Raw genomic sequence first — 27,677 nt, 5'->3', positions numbered from 1 at the left:
TAGCGCTCAGCGGCCGTTCTTCTACAATAGGGTGACAAGTGCCACCACCCTCCGTGCCGTTATTGTTAATTTGTGAGGAAGCAAACTTAGAGAAAAACACTGAAGAAGGATCAGTGGGATAGCTAAGCGAACATTTGATTTATGTTGGAAAGGTTTCCAGAAATTTTGTCATACGTTCAATTTATCCCGTTTATACTCGTGGACGGAGACGTGAACTTCTGCAGGGAGTTAATGTCGATAGATGTATCGAGTAGTTAGTGAGATGTGTGTTTCTTATCCGATCTAATGACCACCACATTATCATATTGCTGGCACGGCGTACAGGGTGATATACACTTTGTCTAGTCAGATGCAGTGTTTGAACAACATTCTCAAGATTTTATCATTCACAAGTACTTCATCATAGGCCCTCCATCATACAAGTTTACTGAAGACATCTGCTACTTTCAACAGGTAAGTTAACGTGATTTCACTATTTTTAATTATAAGGGTTGCAACAATACATCCGAAATTTCTTTAGAAAATATATTTCACTGTCATCATTACAAACCGATTTAAATCTATTAAGCTGTTAGTTGTATTTTGCAATTTTTTTCTCTAACGTTTTATTCAGGTAGGAGATAATTAATTTCAATCTGGTAGGTTTGTGTAAATGCCTCTTCAAATATTTCTATTTATCACATTTTATAACTACAAATTCAGGACGTTATATGGAATATACTTTGTTTTTTTTTATATATGTAATGAAATTCATATTACGTTCCTTTAATACCGTTATATAAGTTCATGATAGTATTAGATAAATGTGAGTGAGAATATATTAATTGAAGAAAGTTAAATATCGAAAGGAGTGGAAAAGGGTCGTCAATCAAAACAAACAGTGCATTGCTTGTAGGCAGGGTTAATATCCACATAATAAACCAATAATCAGCATCGATCAAAAGAACTTTGTAATTATCACGAAGTACTTTACCAATAATGTTTCCTGTCACCAAAGTCCACATTCAAAGCCCCCATGTCTAAATTTCAAATAATAAAAAGATATGCGCTCCAAGCAAGGTATAGGAAACGCTTTGAACAGTGGAACTATCTCATAATGTTGGAATATGAAAAATTTCCGTAGTTCAGTTGTGTGTAAAAAAAAAAAAAAACGAACAAAACAGGGATTTACCTAGGAAACGATGTGCTTAGTGAACGGGATAAGCAATAGGTTTGAGGTAAATCTTACAAAAAGTTTACTTTGTGGTGATTTAAATCAAGCAAATCTTATTTTACAAATGATAAAAGCCTCCTTACTATCATTGTCTAATTACATGTACTTTGGTGCGTTCAAGAATTAGCGGATATGAAGCATCAAAAGCTTCAATGTACACGCACAATCTTAAATGATATGGATTCATAACCCCGATTTATGATATTCACACGGATCGTACAAATAAAAAAATAACTTAAGAATCCATACGTCATCAAAAAGGATAATTACATACCAATGTCGTGTCCATTTGGTATGTCTTATTGGTCTCACCTTCCTACTTTCTAATACATACACTTAAAAAAAAGATAAACACAGGAAAATACGCTTTTAGCGAATATTAATAATACAAAGAGATTTACAGAGATAGATCTGCATTCCCCGCGATTTTAACGCATTGTAAACCACGGATAGAACAATTTAGGTTTAACTGTTCGTCCTTGGCACTTTGCTATAAGCGTGTTTTACTTTGTGTTAATTCCGATGAAGAGCGCTAGCAGGCCAGGGCTAACTTTAAACAGAGCTAAGAATACCAGCTGTGTTGCACGTCCTAAATGGCTCATATATTGCTCCTGATCAATTTTTCATTAATGGTCACTTCGGTGTAACAAAGGAGAAGTAAAGAAAAACATACAATACGTATCACTTCCTCCACTTTCTTAAAAACATTCAGAGCTTTTGCCCTTACGCAAAAAAATCGGGAATGTTTCATTAACCCTCGTTAAGCTACTTTAAGCTATTATTAGTAGAGTTTGTTCGTTTCTCCTACGAAAATTTTGGATAGTATTCAATAAGTGTACATCCGTCTATACTGCTGATGTATGACTGAATTCCAGATACAAGAGAACAGCTTATGTAATAGAGTAAAAGGGGCTCTGGCTCACACCAGACAAAAGCTCTGTTCAGTGCGACTGCCTTGTCGTAAGTTAACCACTTCACAAAACAATTGCAAAACATCGAATCGATCACCAAAGTGTTTAATTCTTTTAAATACCCTCTCCCCCCAATAAAAAGCCCCAAAAAGGAAAAGAAAAAAATTTGAAACTAAATACATAACATGTACTTTTTTTTCCATTTCTTTGTATTGTTAAAATACCTTTTTGTGCATTCTTAATACTTTAATTTTCAGTGTGATTGATTAAAATAAATTCTTAAGGGAAAAAGGCATTTCGCTAGTATCATCATTAAATTATTTTTTAAGACTTAAGCAAAAAATATGTCCAAATAACTAATAATGAAAATCTGAATGCTGACAAAAAAGACTTTCAAATTGCACGTGCTGATTTCATGGATCTTTGTCAAGTGATAATGCTGATGATGTAACCAAAAAAATGTAAAGTGCAAAAAAAGTGACATTTGCAGATGTGATTTATTCAAAACAAAGTTCACTTACCCTTAAAACCTTTGGCATTTAATTTTTTTTTTTTTTTTAGATATTGTAACCCGGAAACTGAATACGTTTTGTTTTTATGTCCTTTGCGCATCCATCGTCTGGAGAAGTTGGTGCAAATTCAAATAAAATCATAATTTAATGAATGTGTGAGAAAGAAAAAAAAAACAAACAAAAAGAAACAAACTGAAAGCAAATAACAACTAATAAATCTAAGTATTAAGCGATTTCTACAATTGTTTTTTCTTCAGTTTCATCTTTTTTTATGAATAAAGATCCATTGCAGCAATGACAAAATTATAACGTCTCAATCCCCATAATCAACTTCTATAATAACAGTATTTTATCAGAAATACTTAACAGTAGTACTTCAAGATACATGATTTAGAAAGTAAAGATAATTAAGAATACATGAACAATAATGGCTTAATTTATGAAAAAACCGTTAAACTGTGTATTTGGTTGTGCAAAAATCGAATGGATTAAGTCGTCTTTAGCTTTGCAATGTTAACACTAATAAAAGATTTTTGATCAAGTTTAATAAACATATGTTTAAAAAGAAGGAATTTAGCATTTCATTGACCACATGACTTAGCAATATATTTAAAATAATGTGATAATCAAGTGATCATGAAGCACGAAAAGGCAAGAAAAATAAAAATAACAAAAAAAAAAAAAAAAATGAAGTCCATAAGTTCATTATACAAATTTTAAAATCTCTAGGCATGGAATTAGGTGTCATGGGAAAGTAAATATCCCCTGTCGACCGGACGTCGTACCCGCTGCGTGCTCCTTGTCATGATCGGACAAAAGAAAAATTCGGTTAATATTTAAGTTTGAAAAAACATGATATTTCAATATTTAAGTGTATACACTTACTACTTTGAAATAAACTAGTTTCACAATTTGGTTTGACATGAATTTTTAAGACCGTCTGCAAAGAAATAATTTTACATCTACATCTTCCCCTAAAACACAGAAATTCTTAATACAATCAGATGTTGTTTACATGTAAATATTGCTTTACCTCGTTAATATATGCACTACCTACAGTGCTATCAAGAGACAACGACGACTTTGTAGACATGGCGAAGATGACATATAAAGTGGAATTTTTAAAAAGCAACCTTTTCAACAAATTTTGGGCTGGCTCTTTCAAAATGCAACTTGTATATTACCGCAAAAATATATGTAAGTAGAAGATATCTTGAAAATCTATTCAGTCACAAAATATAGCTGAAGATAATCTACATTATTAGACCCAATGTATATAATCAGAAGTCATCTCCGCGCACTGTTTGATAGAAAGCCGTAGTCAGCTGGAAAAAAACGAGACATCATTAAGTATTTAGCGGAGAAATTAAAGCCCTGGAAAGTAATTACTTGAGATTGGAGGATATGCTGTGACTTAGTTAGAGACGACAACGCCAAAACTCTGAGAAAGCTCAAACTGAGTGGCATCTGATTTCCAGGTAAATTAGAGAGAAGTCCTACGAAGACTGATTAAAGTGCTTTAATACAATTTGTCCCCCCTTTTTTAATATCGGAAATATCCAAGCGAATGACAAATAAAGATGTAAACCTCGGCATTGCTATATTGGAGTTTTTTTTTTATCCGGGATCCGTAATTCTGCTGAAAACTTTCCGGTTCTTTGTAATCTAGAGGTTCAACAAGTTAATCTTTCATGGAAGTAAATCCCCAGCAGTATTTAGCTATAGATATCGGAATTATGCTCATTGAATTCGGTTTCATACAAATAAAATATCGAAAGCAATTGGATCAGAAGTTTTGCATTAAATTATTCTATTAAATCTCAGTTCGTGTAAAATATGAATTAGAAAATCACGGATTCTTCTGTAAATCAATTTAGAATTAGCTTATATAAACATCATTGTTTCTTTCTGGTGTACATCAAAGGAAATATATTATAATGACAGATGACAATACTTTCCCCATTACTAAATAAATGTTGCAAACCAAGGATATTTTATTAAATATAACAAAGATAGCACAGCAGTAAGCGAATTAACCAATACAACTAAAGCACACTCCACAAAGAGCCAAGGTAACTGATGATGATTGATTTATAACCAAGTATAAGAGAATAAACATAGATTATATTATTAGATAGAGTATAAAATCAATCCATGCTGGTTCCTCGGTATCTTGTTTCATGGATAACCGAACTGGAAAATTGAAGTAAATTCTATATACATCGCAATGAAACGTCGAGCGTTTTACCTTAAAGTTCATTGGCGCAACAGTACAAAACAAGTATTGTCTCAAAGTATATCTTCTTGTAATATCAGTCGTCATGGAAACAGACTTAAACACACTTTGCTAGCTTTTTTCTGTTTTTATTTTATTTGTTTACTGATTGGGGAATGTCTTTAGCAGACATCGCGTTCATTTAAGTCGTCTTATGGACACTTTCAATCCTAAGATATAACGTGATTTAGATGCTCGCATTCTGTTATCTGAAATGAAATCAATTCTAATCACAAAAGTCTTAATCTGCTCAAATGCCACTCGAAAGCTGATCACGATAAACAAAACACGCTATGTCCTTTGAGTTTCATCTGTTTTTGTACTCATTGGTAAGATTTTACGACATACTTTTCCAATTCTTTTTTCCAATATTTTTAAGACAGATGGCTACTGCTGCCTCAACCTGGATACAATTAATAGGTAGTCAAATATTCTTGTCTCGGAATTGGCTTAAAATACTGGGAGTATATAAAAATACTGATTTTTAAAGTAAAAGAATTTTGCAATACTTGATGTCCGAGATGCATATCTACCCGCGTCTTAACAATTCAGGTACATGCATTTATTGGAATATCGAGTCCTAGCTATTCTTTTGCCGATAAAATGACATAGTATGTGAAGTTAAAGCAAATATGTAATCATTTCAACCAACAGTTCTGTTGAAACGGGGTTATCATTGAAAGGGGTAAAAACCAAAACAATCATATTGCATTAAAAATCTAAGGTCGCCTTTCGGAAAAAAAATACGAAGGCATGCGCTTGTCAAAGATATTTTTTCTCATCTATTAATATCAATTTGAGGCTCGACGCGTAACAGATTCGAGCAACTTGTAAAAACTCAATATTTACTGTACATATTAATTTACAAATCCTCTGTCTTGCTGTATTGGATTTCAGACACTTGGAGAAGTGTCGCCAGCTATTTCCTTCACGCCTGGAACTGTATGAAATGTGTCCTCCTCCGGGAAATTAGGAATTTACTACGGTGTCCACATTCTACAGGCAAACATTTTCTTCTATAGTATAGGCATATTTTGACAAAAAGGACAATAATTTGGTGGTAGGGCAAACCAGTCCATGTCAGATCATTTAAGCTCTACTGGTCAATGACTGGAAGAGCTTATGCGATAGTTAGGTGTCCGTCTGTAAACAATTTTTCAAAATGCTACTCCTCCTACAGTTTCAATCTGATTTCAATATTACTTGGCGCACATGTTGACTATACAAGATACATAATATTCTGTATGTCGGTGTTTGATTTCTATGAACGGTGTTGCCATGGTTACTAAAAATCATAAATTCCTTTTAAATATTTTCAAATGCTACTCCGGACTACAGTTTTAAACTGATTTCAATATAACTTGGCACACAAGTAGATTACACTAAGCTACAAAATTTTTTATATCGGTTTTATATTTCGATGAATGATGTTGCCATGGTTACTACAAATAGAAATCACATTAAAATATTTTTAAAAAGCTACTCCTCCTACAATTTTGATCTGATTTAAGGAATCACTGTCTAGTTAGTAGAGTATGCCAGGACATCAACGATAGTTGTGAACGTGGGATAATTTTTAAATATCAGGCGACAGTTGTAAACGTGGGATACTTTATTTGTATTTCTGAATAAGGGTTGGGATTTGAGTGTCTCTTGATCACTTGTATAGTGCATAAGAATCCCCCCCCCCTCCCCCGGCAAATAAGCCTCTCAATATGCGTGAAAATTTCTCGGAAAGGGCATTAATCTCCATGATTGGAAGGAAAAGAGAAAGTGAGTGATATTACATGTAAGAGTTTCAACTTAAGATTGAGTTGTAAATTGCAGTTTACTTATTAAGAGTCATTTTATATGGTGCGTCAGTCTCTTACTATCCCTCCTCCGTGATGTCTTCACCTTGACCACGCATTAACAGTTAAAGCACTAATGTTGTCACGAAAGAGTTTAATGAATCAATCCATGTTATTTCTCCAGGATATCGATATATAATGGTATTCTCTTTAAGTTCATGAACTTAATTAATTTTACAGCAGGCAACTTTTACTCATAGTTCCATTTCTAATATGGACATTCTTTAAAACCATACAGCTGACTGACGTTTTTCATACTAATTGTTGGTCCATTATTTACACACGGATTTGACGACTGATTTTTAGCTCTACTGGTGAGAGACCAGAAGAGCTTAGGCGATAAATTCACAATTTTGGTCCGTCTGTCTGTCTGTCTGTCTGTAAACAATTTTTCAAAATGCTACTCCTCCTACAGTTTTGGTTTATTTCAATATAACTTGGCACACAAGTAGACTACACTAAGATACATAATTTTGTGCATCGGTTTTTGATTTCGATGAACGGTGTTGCCATGGTTACTAAAATTAGAAATTTCTTTGAAATTGTTTCAAAATGCTACTCCTCCTACAGTTTTGGTCTGATTTCAATATAACTTGGCACAAAAGTAGACTACACTAAGATACATAATTCTGTGCATCGGTTTTTGATTTCGATGAACGGTGTTGCCATGGTTACTAAAAATAGAAATTTCTTTGAAATTCTTTCAAAATGCTACTCCTCCTACAGTTTTGGTCCAATTTCAATATTACTTGGCACACAAGTAGACTACACTAAAATACATAATTCTGTGCTTCGGTTTTTGATTTCGATGAACGGTGTTGCCGTGGTTACTAAAAATAGAAATTTCTTTGAAATTGTTTCAAAATGCTACTCCTCCTACAGATTTGGTCCAGATTTCAGTATAACTTGGCACACAAAACAGACTACACTAAGTACATAATTCTGTGCATCGGTTTTTGATTTCGATAAACGGTGTTGCCGTGGTTTTTAAAAATAGAAATTTCTGTGAAATTCTTTCAAAATGCTACTCCTCCTACAGTTTTGGTCTGATTTTGATATAACTTGGCAAACAAGTAGACTACACTAAGATACATATTTTTGATTTCAATGAACGGTGTTGCCATTGTTACTAAAAATAGAAATTTTGCTGAAATTCTTTCAAAATGACATAGTTTTGTGATTTCAGTTAAAGCACACAATGTAATCATTTCAACCAACATAATTCTGTGCATTGGTTTTTATTTTGAAAGTGGTAAGGACCATTTTTCATTTATTGCTTGATTTAAAATCTCAAGGTCCCAACTGCTACTTTTCTCTTCCTTTGTTTTAAAAAATAGAGCTACAGTCTCGACAGAGACTTCTGGTTCTTTCTTTTTTTTGATCATGACAAGAAGCACACGGCGGGTGTGACCGGTCCGGCAGGGATCATGACAAGGAGCTCAAAGCGGGTGTGACTGGTCGGTAGAGGATTCTCACTTCTCCATGGCACCTGATCCCACCTTTGTTTTTGAGGTCCGTCTTTGCTCTGGTCCTTTTGTACTGTTTTATGGACTTGATCTTGTGTTGCCATACTTGATTTTTAATCTATATATAACAAGACTAAAAAAAAACCAGAAGTCTCTGTCGAGACTGTAGCTCTACTGGTTTGTTCTTATAATAAAGAAAGAGAAAAGTAGCAGTTGGGACATAAAACTTTACAATATCAATAAACAGAATAAAGACAAAAACCGATACACAGAATTATGTATCTTATTGTAGTCTACTTGTGTGCCAAAAGTTATATTGAAATCAGACCAAAAATGTAGGAGGAATAGCATTTTGAATGATTTTCAGAGAAATATCTATTTTTAGTAACCACGGCAACACTGTTCATGAAAACCAGAAGTCTCTGTCGAGACTGAAGCTCTACTGGTTTGTACTTATAATAAAGAAAGAGAAAAGTAGCAGTTGGGATATAAAACTTTACAAAAGCAATAAATAGAATAATGACAAATAACGATACACAGAATTATGTATCTCGGTGTAGTCTAGTTGTGTGCCAAGTTATTTTGAAATCAGACCAAAACTGTACGAGGAGTAGCATTTTGAATGTTTTTCACAGATATAACTTTTAGCACACAACACCGTTCTTTAAAATCAAAAACCAATAAAAAAAATTTTTTATATCGTGTTTATATTGTGTGCCAAGTTATATTGAAATCAAACCAAAACTGTAGGAAATCACATTAAAATTTTCACAAAAAATCTATTTTTAGTAATAACCGCAACATCCTCCTAAATCAAAAACAGATATATAAAATTATGTATCTTTGTGTAGTCTACTTGTATGCCAAGGTATATTGAAATCAGATTAAAATTGTAGGAGGAGTAGCATTTTGAATGATTTTCACAAATTTTTCCTATTTTTAGTAACAACGGCAACACCGTTCATCAAAATCAAAAACTGATACACAGAATTATGCACCTTAATGTAGTCTACTTGTGTGCCAAGTTATATTTAAATCTGACCAAAACTGTGCGAGGAGTAGCATTTTGAATTGTTTAAGCCTCTCACAGATGCGTGAAAATTTCTATCGCATAAGGGCATTAATCTCCACGATTGGAGCTAATCAAAAACCAATATATAGAATTATGTATCTTAGTGTAGTCTACTTGGCACACAAGTTATATTGAAATCAGACCAAAACTGCACGAGGAGTAGCATTTTGAATGTTATTTACAGAAATTTCTATTTTCAGTAAGAACTGCAACACCCTTTATTGAAATCAAAAACCGATCCACAGAATTATGTACCTTAGTGTAGTCTACTTGTGTGCCAAGTTATATTGAAATCAGACCAAAACTGTAGGAGGAGTAGCATTTTCAATGCTTTTCACAAAAAATTCTATTTTTAGTTACCACAGCCGTTCATTGAAATCAAAAACCGATAAACAGAATTATATATAATGGTTCTCTTGTTCATGAAGTTATATTGAAATTTGTAGGAGGAGTAGCATTTTGAATGACTTTCAGAGAAATTTCTATTTTTAGTAACAAGTGCAACACCCTTCATTGAAATCAAAAACCGATAAATAGAATTATGTATCTTAGTGTAGTCTACTTGTGTGCCATTATATTGAAATCACGGAAACTGTAAGAGGAGTAGCATTTTTCAAAGAAATTTCTATTTTAAGTAACCATGGCAACACCGTTCATCGAAATCAAAAACCGATACACAGAATTATGTATCTTAGTGTAATCTACTTGTGTGCCAAGTTATATTGAAATCAGACCAAAACTGCAAGAGGAGTAGCATTTTGAATGTCTTTTACAGAAATTTCTATTTTTAGAAACAACAGCAACACCGTTCATCAAAATCAAAAACCGATACAAAGAGTTATGTATCTTTGTGTTGTCTACTTGTGTGCCAAGTTATATTGAAATCAGACCAAAACTGTAGGACGAGTAGCGTTTTGAAAAATTGTTTACAGACGGACAGACAGACAGACGGACGGACGACGGACGCATCACTATCGTATAAGCTCTTCTGGTCTCTGACCAGTAGAGCTAAAACAAGCGCATTTTAGTCAATTATGCGTTACGTCGCCTCTTTCTTTACTCCTGAAAGAAATTATGATAGCAGTGAAAAGGTTCTGTATAACATTGATGTTATTCAGATATGAATACTTTAAAACTCTAAGGAACTTGAAAAATTCAAATGTCCACATGACGGAAAAATCAATAGCATCACACTGTGTGACTTTTTAACACTGTATACTTCAATTCCTCATGAAAATTCAATTCCTCATGAAAAATTAAAGTCTTCTTTTAGACATAAAAACTGCTTTTTCATTAAATGTAGTATTATAGATTTACATAGCTTGTCATTTGCTTTTGTTAAAAAATCATTCTGATTCTACACACAATATCTATTTTTTAAAAACGTGTCTAACATGCTTGACATGAAATTTTAAAAAGCCCGATATATAAATTTTAAGGCATTAAGTTTCGTAGTCAACATGTCAAAAAATTATTTTTACAAGCTTATATGTGTAGTATAATATCAAAACATTTACAGTTTATAAACATATCATTGATTAATAGATAGAAAGTATCACTTGATAACAAATATTTTAAAAAAGATATTTATTGAGAAAAATTGTATTAGAAAATGTGCATATTTATAGAAAAATGCACCTGCTTAATTCTGTTCTTTTTGTGAAAACAAACATTGTAGAAATAATATATGTTTATCATTGAAGGGCAAGTTGGACTTGTGTGCTCAAGGCTGTTATTAAAAGCATGACATGTATAAAGACGACCCCTAGTAGCATTCCATTTGCAATGTACTTTCACAAAAAATTCATTTTTAGTAAACAGCAAAACAACTTTCCATATCCAAATCAAAAACCCTTCGTTGATAAACATATTTTGTTTCTGCAATGATGGTTTTCATTGAAATCACTGAATTAATTAGGTGTATTTTTTTGAAAATATATGCATTTTCAAGAGAAATTTTCTCTATTTTTAGTTTTTTATCAAGTGATACTTTCATCTCTTGAAATCAAAAATTTATAAACTGTTAAAGTATTAACTTTATACATCATATAGTTTTGGGGCTATTGTAAAAATAAATTTTAGAACATGTTGACCTTTGACGAAACCTTAAAGACAAACGAGCAATAATTCTTAACACGATAATCTTTTCTATCGCCTACTTCCTTTATCTATAAACGTGGAGCAATGTATCACAATCAACCTGCATATGTAGTTTATGTCTCTGAGCTTCTTATTAAAGCAAGGCAAACATTTCAAAAATCAGTTGATGACAGAAGGACGTCATCAGACTTGTTTGTGGCTGAGATTTCACAAAATTCTATTGGTCACACAAAGCATCCGTTACCGAATGCGATCAATCATTAAGGTAAAAGTGGTATTTTAACACAACTTGGTAGGTTCCTTTTATCACGCTGAATTGTCTACAGATTTTTGCTTAATCTAACCATGACAAATTCAACACGGTATGTATAACCGGTCGTAAGGAGATGCTTTCTCAATGGCACTTGATTCCACCTTGTATTTTGTAACGATCCTTTTTTGCTCTGCTTACGATTTACACTTGGAATGGACTTTTGAGCTTGATATACTAGTAAACATATTCTGTTTTCATATTTCATCAATAGCACTTGAATACACACTGTGTGAAGAGCTTTTTAACACTCCGTCCGTCTGTCTGTCTGTTTGTCTGTCTGTAAACAATTTTTCAAAATGCTACTCCTCCTACAGTTTTGATCTGATTTCAATATAACTTGGCATTAAGTAGACTACACTAAGATACATAATTCTGTGTATCGGATTTTGATTTCGACGAACGGTGTTGGCGTTGTTACTAAAAATAGAAATTTCTGTGAAATTTGTTCAAAAAAAAGTTTTGGTCCGATTTCAATATAACTTGGCACACAAGTAGACTACACTAAGATACATAATTCTGTGTATCGGTTTTTGATTTCGAAGAACGGTGTTGGCGTTGTTACAAAAAAATTTTCTGTGAAAGTCATTGAAGCCTCCTACAGTTTTGGTCTGATTTCAATATAACTTTACACAAGTATTAAAGATACATAATTCTGTGTATCAATGATTCTTAACACGGTGTTCTTGTTACTAAAAATAGACATTTCTGTGAAAGTCTTTCAAAATGCTACTCCTCCTACAGTTTTGGTCTGATTTCAATATAACTTGGCACACAAGTAGACTACACTAAGATACATAATTCTGTGTATCGGTTTTTGATTAAAGCAAGGTGTTGGCATTTCAAAAATCAAATTTCTGTGAAAGTCATTCAAAATGCTACTCCTTCTACAGTTTTGGTCTGATTTCAATATAACTTGGCACACAAGTAGACTACACTAAGATACATAATTCTGTATATCGGTTTTTGATTTCGACGAATGGTGTTGGCGTTGTTACTAAAAATAGAAATTTCTGTGAAAGTCTTTCAAAATGCTACTCCTCCTACAGTTTTGGTCTGATTTCAATATAACTTGGCACACAAGTAGACTACACTAAGGTACATAATTCTTTTTATCCGTTTTTGACTTCAATGAACATTATTACCTTGGTTAATAAAGTAAATTTTTTTACTCTCAAAATGCTACTTCAAATACAGTTTTAGTCTGATTATAATATAATGTGGCATGCAAGTAGACTACACTAAGAACATAAAGAAACTTATTCAAGGATCATTATTCTCTTTTTTGCTAGTGTAAAGTTTCAATTCCCAACTGCTTAAGTACTTTCCTTTTCCTTTGCTATAAGTACAAACCAGTAGAGCTTCGGTCTCGACAGAGACTTCTGGTTGCATTTGTGGCGCAGTACTTAGAGCGTCTGCTTTTGAGTCGCGAAGTAAGAAGTCAAATCTAACGGCGCGCATTCGAATTCCACCGTGGGACGTGGAGACCGGTCCTTCGGATGAAACCGTGTAAACTGAGGTCGCAGTAGGTGCTGGCACGAAAAAGATCCCTCACTGCTCAATGGTCCTGACTGCCGAGTATAGGACAAAATTTGTAGCTCTCCACCGGCAAGTTGCGGCGTTCCGTTTGAGTGAAAAAGTCGAGAGAGGAACGTTAAACAACATGCAATCAACTGATCTTTTGCATTTGAAACGATTATCGTGCTAAAATAAGTAGCTAACCATTACTTTACCGATGACCCAAGTTTATTTTCGATTGAGGAAACTTTTATTTCATATTGAACCAGTATAAAAATATATTCATTTGAACGGTAATATAACGCGGACATTAACAATACATTCATTATTTGTATATTTTTTCTGTTGTAAATTTTATTTTACTTAATTGCATGTACTCCTGCTTTAATTTGAAGTTTCTTAGTTTGAAAATTATCAATATAATTTTTTAACGAAGGAAAGGTCTGACAAATAATTGAAAAGAATTGCAAGAAACCCCTTTTTAGCTTTACACATGTTCTACGATCGTGTGTAATGAATTCGTTTGAAATTACAACCTTTTGTTGGGTTTTATTTGTCTGTAGTTTAATACCATTTGTTAGATTTCTTTTGTACTATATATTACAATTGACTAAGGAGTACTCTGTCTGATCAATACCTAGGGCTAACGGCGGGTGGCCCTAATAGCCGGGTGTAATTTTTTTCAAGGCACCCGATCCCAACTTTGATATTTTCTTAGGTCCATGGATTTTCCCTTTGCATGTTTCGTTAAATGTTTATTGGATTTATGAGATTGATAAATGTTGTTATTTACCATTTAACAACGTCAAAGCCATTAATGAGTTTCAATATGCTGTATGAAAACACGTCACGCTTTCATAGTTTCTGAAAAAATAGCTTGTGATTATGCGCATTTATAGTATTAAGTGTATTCTAATCCAAATAAATTGTATGTTGTTGTCACATAATAAAGAAATACATATTGCCAAAGTTTTTAGCTCAAACAAACCTTGGGCAAAATGTAATTTAGCAAAAGTGTCTTTTTAAGAATATCACTAAATGGTATTTTCCTTTCCTAATTGAACTAAATGAAACAGTTCCATTAGTTAATTAAACAATGGATCGCATGGACGCCATATTGTCGATATGTTGGACTAGGATATTGACATGCTTGTATATCAAAATTCCGATATTCAATTTGAGAAAAGGAACCTAGAACGGTAAAATGTAAAGGAACGTGATACTGGGAGAGTTGCTTGTATTAAGAAGAGAAACAATATTGGTAAATCCATTCTGTCTCAAATGATACCAGAGACTTCGATGAGTGCATATGGAACAAAATCTCGATCATCCTTTTCTACCTGACATTGACTGAGTATGATTTTGAGAAATGACTTCGCGTTTATGTGAAGTTCTTTCTACGTTGTTGAATTATTAATTTCATTCTTGGATCTTGAGGCATGCTGAATGTAAATGACTGTATAATATCTCCCCAGGTAAGAAAAACAGCCGCTAAATCATACAATCCAGAAATCAAACCATTTATTCATAAAAAAAATCGTTTCTTCGTCCTGTTCACGGATATAATATTGTTTTTGTAGCTGATAAACGTTTCATACTTCTTAAGAAATAACATATTTTAACAGGAGGACTTAATTAAAGACCATATGCATATTGCCAGCAAATTGTTGTGGGGAATTATGTAATCAAATAAGATTATTGGTGCAATTCTTTCCAAATTCTGTTACATTTCATACTTGATATCAATCTTCATTTATCTGCTTTATTCCATTTTCATTGATATTGAATACTTTATTGTACAGGAGAGCTAGTTATTCGTGGCAATTGCATGAATTTTTTTAGTTTGGTTATATAGATTGGTTCGATTAATGAATTTTCTTAAATAGTGTATATATTAAATAATTTCAATAATTAACAATGCGGCAAACTTAAAACTCATTTGACAAGGTGACCATTCTGCATTTTTGGTCAGTGTTTTGATTAATTACAAATGTGCATTTTATGTAGTCATATAGACATTACCCCTTCTCATCCTTTTATTATTGAGGTAGGGTTTATCCTTTAATGTTGTGGATTCTTAGAAAAATGTTGATTACTTGATCCTGGTAATGTACAATAAAGGTCAAATAGTGATTTCAGTCAGAGTTTTTCGACAATTTTTTTTTAGTGTGAAAACTTGTAAAAATCATATGCTTCAATCACGCTGATGCGACGACAATCGTAGTTTGTGTAAATTCAATATCATTTTAATTCAATGTCCTTGGGGCTATAATGTGAGGCTGAATCAGGACGAGAGTTTTAAGCGAGGATATACTACCATTAATCAATTTAAATAATATGAAGGAGATAAAGAGGTCACCTTTATCATACATGTACATGTATTTCAATCCAAACGTCCTACTTCAGTGTATTGTAGAGTTGTGATGAGTTGTTAGGTAAAGAATTCATGCTTACGTCGCCGTTTCAAATCCCACGACGGGATATTACCTTCATCATCCTTCGATTAGACTGAATTAATCGAGGTCTCATGTCGCACAAGATATAGATTCCTTACTGTTGAATTGCATTAAGTGCTGAATGCAGATTTTAAGCTGCCACCTACATGTACAAATGTGAAAGATTCTAGATCTTGAATAAATAATTTATATAATACTTATACTTTTTGTGTTTCAGAATCTGTGTTACGTTTTTTTTTCTTTCAGATTTGACTCCTGTCCCCTATACATTCAGCATTTGTTTTAAACGTTGCCTATGCCTTTTGATTGGATAGAGCTACATGTCTGACTTTCATATTTCACATCTGTTCTTCTTTGGGCACCATGGGGATCCGGGTTAGAATAGGTCCTCAGTACCCCCTTGCTTGTCGTAAAAGGCGACTAAATGGGGCGGTCCTTCGGATGAGGCCGTATAAACCGAGGCCCCGTGTCACAGCAGGTGTGGCACGATAAAGATCCCTCCCTGCTCAAAGGCCGTAAGTGCCGAGCATAGGCCTAAATTTGCAGCCCTTCACCGGCAATGGTGACGTCTCCATATCAGTGAAATATTCTGGAGAGGGACGTTAAACAGTATACAATCAATCAATCTTTGGGCACCACTATATTTCACCTTTTGACATTGACGGTTTCCCCACTTTCGCACAAATTTACTAAATATTTATCTTTGTCATGATTTTTCACAATTGGTGTTATTGTTTTCATATTTCACATTTGTATTCATTGCGACAAGACCTTTCACGAGTATAGATATTTTTGACATGATCTTGGATTACCCATCCTTGGCCTCGATTTTGAACAAATGGTACTACGGCTTTAATATCACAGAAGTGTTTTCCATGTTAATTGTCTTTCCAAGATATGTCAACATCGCCTCCGTGTTGCTGTATGCGTCTGCTGTACTTGTAAGATCGAGTTGATCCTTGCTTCGCGGGTTCGAATCTACTGCGAGGCGTGGAGACAATTTCTTTTGTTAAACTGTATAAATAGATACGTGTTTGTATGAAAAAGATCCCAATGGCGGAATGGCTTTGAGTGCCGAGCATAGTGGTGGCGTCTCCTTATGAGTGCTTATTTCTCGAAAGAGAATAAACAACAAAGATAAATACCAAGAATTTTAACCTTGGAGCGTGATCTACTTGTGAAAAAATTTGATCTTGGTAACGGTTATTACTTTTGAACAGACAGTGCTAAAACTATTATTTCACATGCGTATTTCTTATGACAAAATTTTCCCCAGTATATCATTAACCTTGACCTTGGTTTGCCTCCTTTTAAAATATTTTAACGCTGGTCATAACTTTTGAATAATTGGTGTCTTAGCTTTCATTCTCACAGGTTTATTCATCAATACATATACTTCCTTCGGGTAACAACATATATGATCCCTTGGAGTTAGACTTGCAACTGAGAAACTTGAATTTTTGCTATAAGCTGCAAGTGTTTCAAGAACACAATCCTCATGCATGAAAAGTTTTTTTTCTCGCGATAAATTTTATCCAAGTTATTTAAATAATGTCATGTTTGTTATGAACTGCTTAATAAGTTTCCTTTTCCTTTTTTAGGTCACCTGAGTCACTCAGGTGACCTATTGCTATCCGTTTTCGTCTGTCGTCGTGCGTTGTGTGTCGTGCGCCGTGTGTTAACATTTGAACATTTTCAGCTTCTTCTCTGAAACCACTGAAACAATTTCAACCAAATTTGGTATTAGGACGGGGCTGTATTGATTATATGGTGAAAATGCATTAATTCTTTGAAAATCTACTTCTCTGCTCCTACGTATTAAATAAACTAACTTAGTATATAGTTATGATGAGCAATAGTGCCTTTTCCAAATTTGTGAATTTCATGGCCCCTGTGTTCGGGGGTTTTGCCATTTGGTGCAAGGGGGGGGGGGCTCTATTGATTATATAGTGAAAATACATTAATTCTTTGAAAATCTTATCCTTTGCTCCTGGGTTTTATGCTAATTATCCAAGTATATATATTTATGATGAAAAAGGTGCATCTAGCAAAATGGTTAATTTCATGCCCCCTGAGTCAGGGGTATCGGGGGATGGGGAGGTAAAATTTTGAAATGTGTGGCCCCATTGTCAGTGGTTCCTTTGGGGTGGGATGCACAGCTGGTTATAAAGTGGAAGTGATTTTCTCTTTGTTACTCTGCTCTACTTCTGGGTGTTTAGTAAATAGAGTAAGCATGCTAAGTTCATAATTATGATAAGCAATGGTGCCTCTTTCAATATTGTGAATTTCATGGCCTCTGGTTTAAAACACGAACCAAATTCAATTGTTGGAAAGTTCTGTCCTAATTCTCACGATTCATGCGATGCCTGAGAGAAAATCAGGGTTCTAATTTGCTTGCAATGCGGCTGGTGTTGTGTTTCCAAGGCTGAAAAAAGATTGACACAGGGGATATATATATATATATATATATATATATATATATATATATATATATATATATATATATATATATATATATATATATATCATACTGTTCATTATTATCCCAGATCTAGAAATTAAATTAAAGAGAACTAAGTACATGAAAAAATGTATAACCTCTATAAACATCCGTTTAGAGTGTGCACACGTATAAATGAAAACCACTCTTTGATTACCTTTCAAACAGAGAACTACTTTACCAAAATCGAAATCAGAAGATGATGTGCTGTTGTTTACAGAGACTATCCTTTTACCCAGAAACTTCTGAGATAAAATACAAATACACTTAAATGTCAACAATATAAATAAAACATGATTTTTTCAAGTGTAAATTCCCTAGAAAATTAACAAAATACATACATAAAATAAAAATGAAATAAATGTTATAATTTACAAGTAACACTCAAAGAAAAAATACTTTGATATCAATAGTAAAATTTTCATTAACTTTAAGAAAATATCTTGTACTCTATATAAATTAGTATTGTAAACTATTAAACATAATAATAAAAACCATAAGAAAGATGCAAAGAGAGAAGAAAAAAATAAAGAGCAAAGATTGAAAAAAATGTGAAACTCGAACTCACGATCACCATGTCTACAATCCAGCTGTCATACATGTACCACTACGCCCCGAATTCATTGAAATCAACGGATACATTTAAGACAGATTGATGAATCTTAAAATAATATGAGAAGAAAAATTAAATACGTATTTTCAACATTTTCAATATGAAGACCACCTTTAACCAGAATTATCGAAATGTAATGGAGTTCAGTCATATCCAAATGAAATTATTCAGAGTGGTACACACAGTTTGTCATTGTTCAGGGGGATGCTTCAATATTTAATATATATTCCATATAATCGGAATGATTTTTATATCTTTCATGTGAGAGCTCTATATTTAATATCATTTTTGTGTGATTAGGTTTAAGGCATAATATTAACTAACACTGTATGAAAAATTTTGGTTAAACAATGTATTTAAAAATTCACTTCTAGAGTAGGCGAAAATGTCTATCAAATGCGCTATGGCTCTTTGCCTGATCTAAAAAAAAAATGGTTACACATGAAAAGATTTATTCTTTTATTTACACTCAGATGGTTTATACTGGTCTAAAATGGGAGAGTTTATACACGAGTGTCTGTCTTTCTCTCTGTTATTTTCAAACTATTTCTACCACCACAGTTTTGATTCCCTTTAAAATAAAACAAAACATACTCTGATGGATGTTTGGTTATCAGATTTTGAAATCGATATACATTTTCCGTTATTTGAACTAAAAAAAAATTGAAAACACTCCTAAGTTTTAAAAAAATATTTCTGTCAATGTTGCACCATTAAATAAATGTTCCAAGTCTGGATGTACTTTTTCAAGATTTACAGCAGAAAATCGATTTGAAAGCGCTATTTTATAAATACATGTAGCATAATTACACACGTATCATGTTATTATGTTCCCCAAACGAAGTTGGGGAACATATTGTTTTTACTCTGTTTCTTCTTATTATTATTATTATTATTTTTCTTCTTCTTCTTCTTCCTGGAACTTTTTTGTCCGGGAATGATCTTGTAAACTGTTCGTCCGATGTATATTTTTATTAGTACATGTTATGTAGATTTGTGGATCAAGGTCATTTTCCGCAGCTTGCAAGAGCGTGCACGTGCAACACGTGAAATGACCAATATAGTAGATATAGCCACAACTGTTCTATTTTTAGATGAAATGCTTTGAAACTCATAATGTGAGGATATATTAGTAGTATAGACATGACGACATGGTGAAAATACAAGATCTCACGCGCATGCACGTGCACTTCGCTCTGATTGGCTGCAACTTTTATTCCTTTGAAACTTTGAACATAGCCATGCATTAGGATATCCTACAACATGAAATAAAGCAATATCATAAAACACTGCATGCACGTGCGCTGCAATCTGATTGGCTGAAACTTTAAACAGCTATTTCAACCAAACAGGATGGGATTTGGAACATAATATATAATGGACTTCTACAAGTAGGTATGGTCACCATGCACATGCATACACATGCGTGTACATGTGCTGCAATCTGATTGGCTGAAAGTTTAAACAGCTATAACTCCCTTAGTTTTCAAAACGGGGTGGAATTTAGAACATAGATAGATGTAATGGACTTCTACAACATATGGTCACCATGCTCATGTATACACGTGCGTGCACGTGAAATTAAAATCAAACATACACTTGAATGAGCGTATTTTTAAAATAATTTTGGATTAAATACAATATTCAGTGTATTAAAAATATATAAAGATGATATGGTCATGACAAATGCATTTACATGTGCACGCGTGCAATGCTAAAGTTTAAATGATTTTTGTACAATTCTTTTTAAATGTTGTTAAAATCTCCATAGAGTTTGTCTTATTTAATGAAGCTTACCCCCAAAAGGTAGTTGGTTATCACTAGTTTCAGTTGATTTGAACGAAAGCTAAGATATATTAACTGCTCATCGCAGATGGCAATGTCCGTTAATTTCGAACCTAGACAAATACAAAATCGAATCGAAGTACAGTAGTTGAACTGAACATTTCAAAACTGCTACCGTAACAAACCTAAGTAATCATTTAAATATGTGATTTTATTATATGTTAAAACTGTCAAAATCCTGTGATAGGACAGTAATAAGGCTACATTCAAAAATGTATATATATATATATATATATATATATATATATATATATATATATATATATATATATATATATATATATATAACAATACTTTATACCATAATTCATCATACAAAATTTACTAAATCTGCCAGAACTTTATTATATATTATAATTTACAATATACTTATTTATATAAATTATGAGCCATTTCATATAAAATTTACTTAATTTGCCCGAACGCAAAATGTTGTAGTTATATAATATAATAAAAATTATTTCAGAAAGAAGATGGGCGTATTTGGCAAGTGATCTGCATGAATTATTTGTACGAAACACTTATGGTTTGAATGTCCATGATTTGGTTGGCTGAACATAGCTGGTCAGATTTTACGAACACAACCATAGAATTTTTTAATTTAGTTTGAAAGACTGTCAGATTGTAAACATTTATGACCGTTTTCCCTAGGATGTACAATAACAAAGTAATGTTTCCCAGAAAAAAAAATCTATAAAGATTAAAGACATGGATGATAAGTGTACATTTACATCATAGAATAGAAGATTGGAATTCAGAACCAAATGGTTTGAGAACCAAATTGAACCAAAATTTAATCTGATTAAAATTTTCATTTTTAAATGAAACTGACAACATAAATGGTTGTTTGCATGAAAAAAAATTAACGCCCCATGCGAGGCTCGAACCAAAAACTTTTCACTCCAAGTGCACTGAATACAGGTAGCCCATATTACTGAGCTATCACCGCTACACACTTTGGTTGATTTTTAAAGGAAACCACACTTAAACAGTTGGAATTTTTTGGGAAAAGTTCATATTTATGGTCTCTGGGTCTTCTCTCCACTTTTTACAAATGTATATTTGTTTCTTTAAATTAAAATGCACACAAATATCGTTTCAAAAGTATGGAGAGAAGATCCAGACATAGAAAATTTTTAGAAAAACGTGTTTAAAAATGTCCCTTTTTGTACCTAATGTCTGATCTAGCCAATTTTCACGTTATTTTTTAGCAAATCAAAATTCACTTTCGGGAAAATATTTTCGTTTTCTATTGCACAGGAACCCGATAAATAAAAAAATGTTAAAATTTCATGTGACATCACATGTGGATAGAATTGTCCCTTTTTAAGTACGCCCAGATTTCTGCCGAATTCCAATCAAAAGCGCCCTTGTTCTTTATAATACAAGATACATCTTGAAAGTATCTCGAGAAAAAACAGTCATAAACTATTAGAATTCATTGGATTTTACTCGGCACTTAGGGCCGTTAAGCCTGAGGGATCTAAATCATGCCAACGCCTGCCGTGCCACGGGAATTCGGTTTTTAAATCTCGTCCGAAGGACCCGCTACTTTCACTTCCAAGTGCCGAGCGCATGGCATAGGGACTGTTGCCATCCATTTTTTTTAATCGACTTAGGTCAGTCGCGATCGAGATTCGAACTCCCGATCGCTCCACTATCTGAGCTACCGTGATCAGTGCGACTGTGTGGTTAAGTATGGCTCAAATTCTTTTTAAACCCCCCAGCCCAATATTTTGGGGGAAAATTAAATATGATCGTAAACAGAGAGAAAAAAGGAAAAACATGTCAATACCTCTAGAATAAGTAAAGCACAAACCTAAAGATTTTTTGCGAGCTAGATTGATACTGTTCGTGTCTCAGCAAATATGCGAAAAATTATTCAAGCATCTGAAGTTCGTAATGATTGAACATATTTTTAAATGTATGTATACAACAGTCATTTCCAGGCAAATATAACTTCTAGCCCCCGTGTGTATCTTCTACTAACGAAAAGCACTTATCAGTAAGTTCATATTGATATCTAAAGTTTAGATAATGGAGAATCCATGAAAAAAAATCGATTCTTAATTTTCACTGCCGATATGCAAGGGAAGGGAAAGCTTTGAAAAGTCTTCAAAAGTAATTTCCTTATTGAATTACTTTGCATTCAGATAAACTCAATATTTTACAATAACAACATCAAAACGGATGTATTTAATACTCGAAAGTAATGAATCTAATGAATAGACATGAAAACTTTTCGAGAAAGCCTAATCTCGCTGTGAGTGACAGGCATGATCAAGACAAACGGCAATGACAACGAAAAAACAAGTATGAAGAGATGATTAAAAATAGTTGACAGGTAGAGAAAAGTTCTTGTAAGGAACGACATAAAATGGAAAATAAATAATCTCATTACAACTGAGATGTCTAATCAGAGGTGTTGTAAAAAATAAATGTCTGATGCCCTTAATTATACTTTCCCCAGTCCAAGGAAAGAACACAATCGTCAAATCGATATCATTCTAAAGAGCTAATTAGGTGGTGTTATAGTGGACACCAGACATGGAGGAAACTAACAAAGCTTTTAGGCATTTTGTGAATTTTAATCTGGAGGGTAAAGTACATGTAACAAATGAAATTAAGAAAAACAATACTTTTTTAAACGCAAATAAAAGAGAATGTTCAAGGAAAAGCTGATGAGAAGCATATAAATGGGCATCAATTTAATATGAAAAATTAGGAGACTACTCTTTTTTAAAATCTGTTCACATAATTCAACAAGAAAAAATGTGTTACGCAGTGGTAAGCATGTTTGCTCTAGATGGAAATTGTAAATAATTCCTATGTCGCGCGTTCGAATCGTACTGCAAGACGTTGAAACGAGACTGTACATTGTATAAATCAAGGTTCTGTGTCAAAATTCCAACTCGGCAAGTGGTGGCGTCTCAGCATGAGTTAAAAACTCTTAAATGAACATTAAAAAAAATTCCTTAACCAGAGAAATACAGTTCAGAAATGTAGTTCTTCCTAAACAGTAGATCACCAGCAAATTATACCTCATCCCGCCAACAATGTTTGTTTAACGTTCCTATCTTCAGGTTTAAGGGCCATTGAACAGTAAGGGATTTTTTAGGAGCCAGCACCTAATACGACACAAGACCTCAGCTTACAGAGTCCATAAGCGTCGGAACCGGGGGGGGGGCATAGGCGTCGGAACCGGGGGGGGGGGGGGGGGGGCTAGGGGGGCTTAGCCCCCCACTTGCAAATATATACATAATATAGGCATTGAAAATTGGGGTTGACCTTTTTTGTTAGTTTAGTCCCCACCCCCTTTCAATTTGCTTCCGACGCCTATGGAGTTTCAATGTCCCGCTGTTGATTTGAATCCGCAATTTGAGGATCAGCTTCTTACATGTAGTCCGCGACTCTAGAGCAGACGCTCTAACCACTGCGCCACCTGGGCGACCGTCTACAATAATAAATAGTAAAAGTGAGATTAATAAGAAATGACACTGCTGCATGCCCCATATCTCGACCAGTCCAACATTCACAGAGCGGTCAAATATTTATTTCTTGTCCATAAATTGAAATTTCGGAAAAATCAAATTTTTTTTGTGAAGATTTATATACATTGGCGTCAGAGGCAAATTGAAAGGGGGGGGAGTAAGTGTGAGAATTTTTTTTAGACCTTCTAACAAAAAAAAAAAAAAAAAAAAAAAAAAAAAATTGACAAGCAAAAAAAGAAGTGAAAGGGGGGGGGGGGGTTAACTTCTTTCAGTACTAAATTCTTTTTCCAAACGCTACCACTTTTCCCATTTTTAGCTCACATGAGCCGAAGGCACAAGTGAGCTTTTCTGATCAAAATTTTTCTGTCGTCGTTGGCGTTGTCGTTGTTGTTGTCGTTGTAAACTTTTTACATTTTCATCTTCTCAAAAACTACTAGGCCTTATTCAACCAAACTTGCCACAAAGTATCCTTAGGTGAAGGGGAGTCAATTTTGTTCAAATGAAGGGCCACGCCCTTATTCAAGGGGAGATAATTCAGAAATAGTGAAAATTTGGTGGTATATTTTAAAAATCTTCTCAAGAACCAATGTGCCAGGAAACTTGAAACTTATAGGGAAGCATCCTCAGGTAGCGTAGATTTAAGTTTGTTCAAATCATGAATGATCATATTTATAGGGAAGCATCCTCAGGTAGTATAGATTCAAGTTTGTTAAAATCATGACCCCCGGGGGTAGGGCGGGGCCACAATGGCCGATCAAAGTTTTACATAGAAATTTATTGGGAAATACTTTAGATCTTCTTCTCAAGATTAGCAAAGGCATGAATTATCATATTCATCTGGAAGCATCCTCAGGTAGCGTAGATTCGGGTTTGTTCAAATCATGACCCCTTGGGGTAGGGCGGGGCCACAACATGGAATCCAAGTTTTCCATAGAAATATGTAGGAAAATTATAAAAATCTTCTTTTCAAGAATGCCAAAGCCATGATTAGTCATATTCATATGGAAGCATTCTCAGGTAGTGTATATTCAATTTTGTACAAGTCATGACCCCTTCAGGATAGGGCGCGGCCACAATGTGAGTTCAAATGTAAAGGGCAATAAAGCCACAGGTAGTCAAAGAAATATGCAAGCATCCTTAGTTAGTGTAGAATCAAGTTTGTTCAAATCATACCCTCTCCCCCTTAAGGATTGGTTAGGAACACTTTTGGGTTTACACTTTTCAATAACAAATTTCCAAGCTACAGTGCTCAGGTGAGCGATGTGGTCCATGGGCCTCTTGTAAACCCATACTGGGACATGTTTGTGAAAATGGGGGGGGGGGCTAAACCTACGGAGCAATGTTCAAGGCCTATACTAAGTCTATCTTTGGAAAAGATAGCCCCCCCCCCCCCCCGGTTCTAACGCCTATTATATAGAAAATGTTTTTAAGTGTTTAACGAAATACATTACTCAAGACTAAACAATGAATTATCAATCATCTAGCATAGTAGCTCAGTCGATAGAGCGTCAGCTCCGTTTTCGCAAGGTTCGAATCTCGGCCGCGACTAACCTTAGTCTATAAATAATAGGTAGCAACTTTTCCTTCGGCATGCGCTCGGCTTGAAGTGAAATCTGCGGGTCCTTCGGATGAATCTGAAAAACGGAGGCGATGTGTCAATGTAGATGTTAGCACAAAAAAGATTCTCTACTCAAACTGAAAGGCCTTAAGTGCCGAGAATAGGTCAAGATTTAAGCCCGTTACCGATATATCGTGGCGTCTCTGTAGGGTCAATCAAATTTTTTAAATACATCCTAGAAAAACAGAACCAGAAAATTGGTTTAATGAAAATCTAACTAAACTATTTCTAATGAAGAAATATTTCCGTTGAATGTATTCGTCAAATTATGAAAACACTTTTACTCTGTGAAAAACGTAGGTACCTGTAAATAACCCCTCTTTCTATTCTGAGTAATTATCGTCTAATTATAATTTCAGGAGCTGGTATTTTATGAAAAATGAACAGCACGGACTGTCACACAGAACAGATTGACTGCAGTGCTGACGAGGGTTTACCGGGATGTCCACTGAAGACTTCCGATCTCATCGTTATAGGCATGCTGGCCGTATTCAGCGTCATAGGCATCATAGGAAATGGAATTGTCATTTTTGTGTACACGAAGAAAAAGGATAAACTCACCTCGTCGGTTTTCATTCTTGGGCTGGCAGTGTATGACTTTTTGACCTGTTCTATTATAATACCGTATACTGCATGTATGATATACCTCAGGTTTATGATTCTGTACGACGCTCTGTGTAAAATTTACATGTTTCTCCTGACCTTCAGCGTGCCCCTGTCTGCGTTTTTAATGGTGGCCATTGCTGTAGACCGTTATCTCTGCATCTGTCATCCATTCTTGCATCTCTTAAATAAAACTCGGGCCAGGGCTGTTATTGGTCTGTTGACAGTGTTCGCCTGTGTTCTGGGTATACTTAGCTGTATATCGTATTCTGTGTACATGTATGCAGATTCATCCCCTGGGGAATTTTCAAACTGCACTGATGCGACACACAGTAAAGATGGTATCATTCACCAAACTATTTCAACACCGTATCAACAGGAAGAATACACTGGTCAATGTAATTATCCAGGAACAATTGTGGGCATGGCTTACTTAATAACGTGGCAGAAAATTTATTCTTCATTTTATTTGATATCCCTGATAATTGTGCTGTTGCTGTATACTATGATTTATTATTCCGTCACCCGACGAAGGTCCAACAGAAGAAAACAAAAAGCTATGAATAACATTAGTCTTAAGGCCTCTCTCAAAGAGCCGCCAAAACAAAATACCTCATCCCCGACTTCGTCTTTTACTGTTCTGTCTGCTAACGACAACAACGAAAACGCCAAAGAACAAAAGATTTTGCAGGTGGAAATAGGTGACAATGGCGTCTCCTCTCGACCAGTAGAAAATGCAGATGAGACGTCGCCTCTACAGCAGCAGCAGGCCCATAAAAATCATCACCACCACCATATCAAAGATCACGATACAATAGCAAACATAAAGACAGCATTAATGCTATTTATTGTTGCTGTTGTCTTTATCATTGCCTTTTTCCCTGCTTGGTTGATGGCACTTGGTGCCGTTAACCACAATAACATTGTTTTTTATATGTACTTTGCGTATAATGTTACTAATCCTATAATTTATGCCTTTATGAACCCAACTTTTAGAAGTGATGTTAAAAAGATATGTCATTAGAGCCTAAAATTTGGACGTATTTTTGGTGATGATATACATGTAGTATTTTTGTGATCTCTTGCTGTGTGATGTCCTTGGAAGGTTGATATGAACTGGTCCCATATCTATTAACCTTCAAAAGACTAATGTCAATTGTATTTTTGAAACATCTGTTGTCAGTATTATTTTGTGTGTAGAGAGACCTGTTTAGAGATGTAGTTGGGTATGTATTTTTTGTTGTTAATCAATTGAAACAAAATTATAGTACAATAAATTCATGACAAGCACGATAGACATAGTTTTCCTCTGATATATGAATAA

General features: G+C 34.1%; 1 protein-coding gene across 2 annotated transcripts; it reads left to right on the top strand.

The window, feature by feature from the left end:
• The first annotated feature begins 54 nt into the window (after positions 1 to 54).
• Positions 55 to 27,677, top strand: LOC134277989 (probable G-protein coupled receptor No18). Of its 2 annotated transcripts, none has more exons than XM_062760293.1 (2): positions 55 to 453; positions 26,110 to 27,677. In XM_062760293.1, the coding sequence occupies exon 2, from the start codon at positions 26,130 to 26,132 to the stop codon at positions 27,375 to 27,377; it is 1,248 nt and encodes a 415-aa protein (XP_062616277.1). In that variant the 5' UTR covers positions 55 to 453; positions 26,110 to 26,129; the 3' UTR covers positions 27,378 to 27,677. The 2 variants fall into 2 exon arrangements, with proteins under 2 accessions (XP_062616277.1, XP_062616278.1); XM_062760294.1 differs by lacking the exon at positions 55 to 453 and adding an exon at positions 14,593 to 14,702.

This window comes from Saccostrea cucullata, unplaced genomic scaffold (genome assembly GCF_032062105.1).
Source record: "Saccostrea cucullata isolate Sc308-1 unplaced genomic scaffold, CSIRO_AGI_Scuc_v1 ctg735, whole genome shotgun sequence".
NCBI lineage: Eukaryota > Metazoa > Mollusca > Bivalvia > Ostreida > Ostreidae > Saccostrea > Saccostrea cuccullata.
This window is presented reverse-complemented; position numbering and strand designations above follow the sequence as displayed.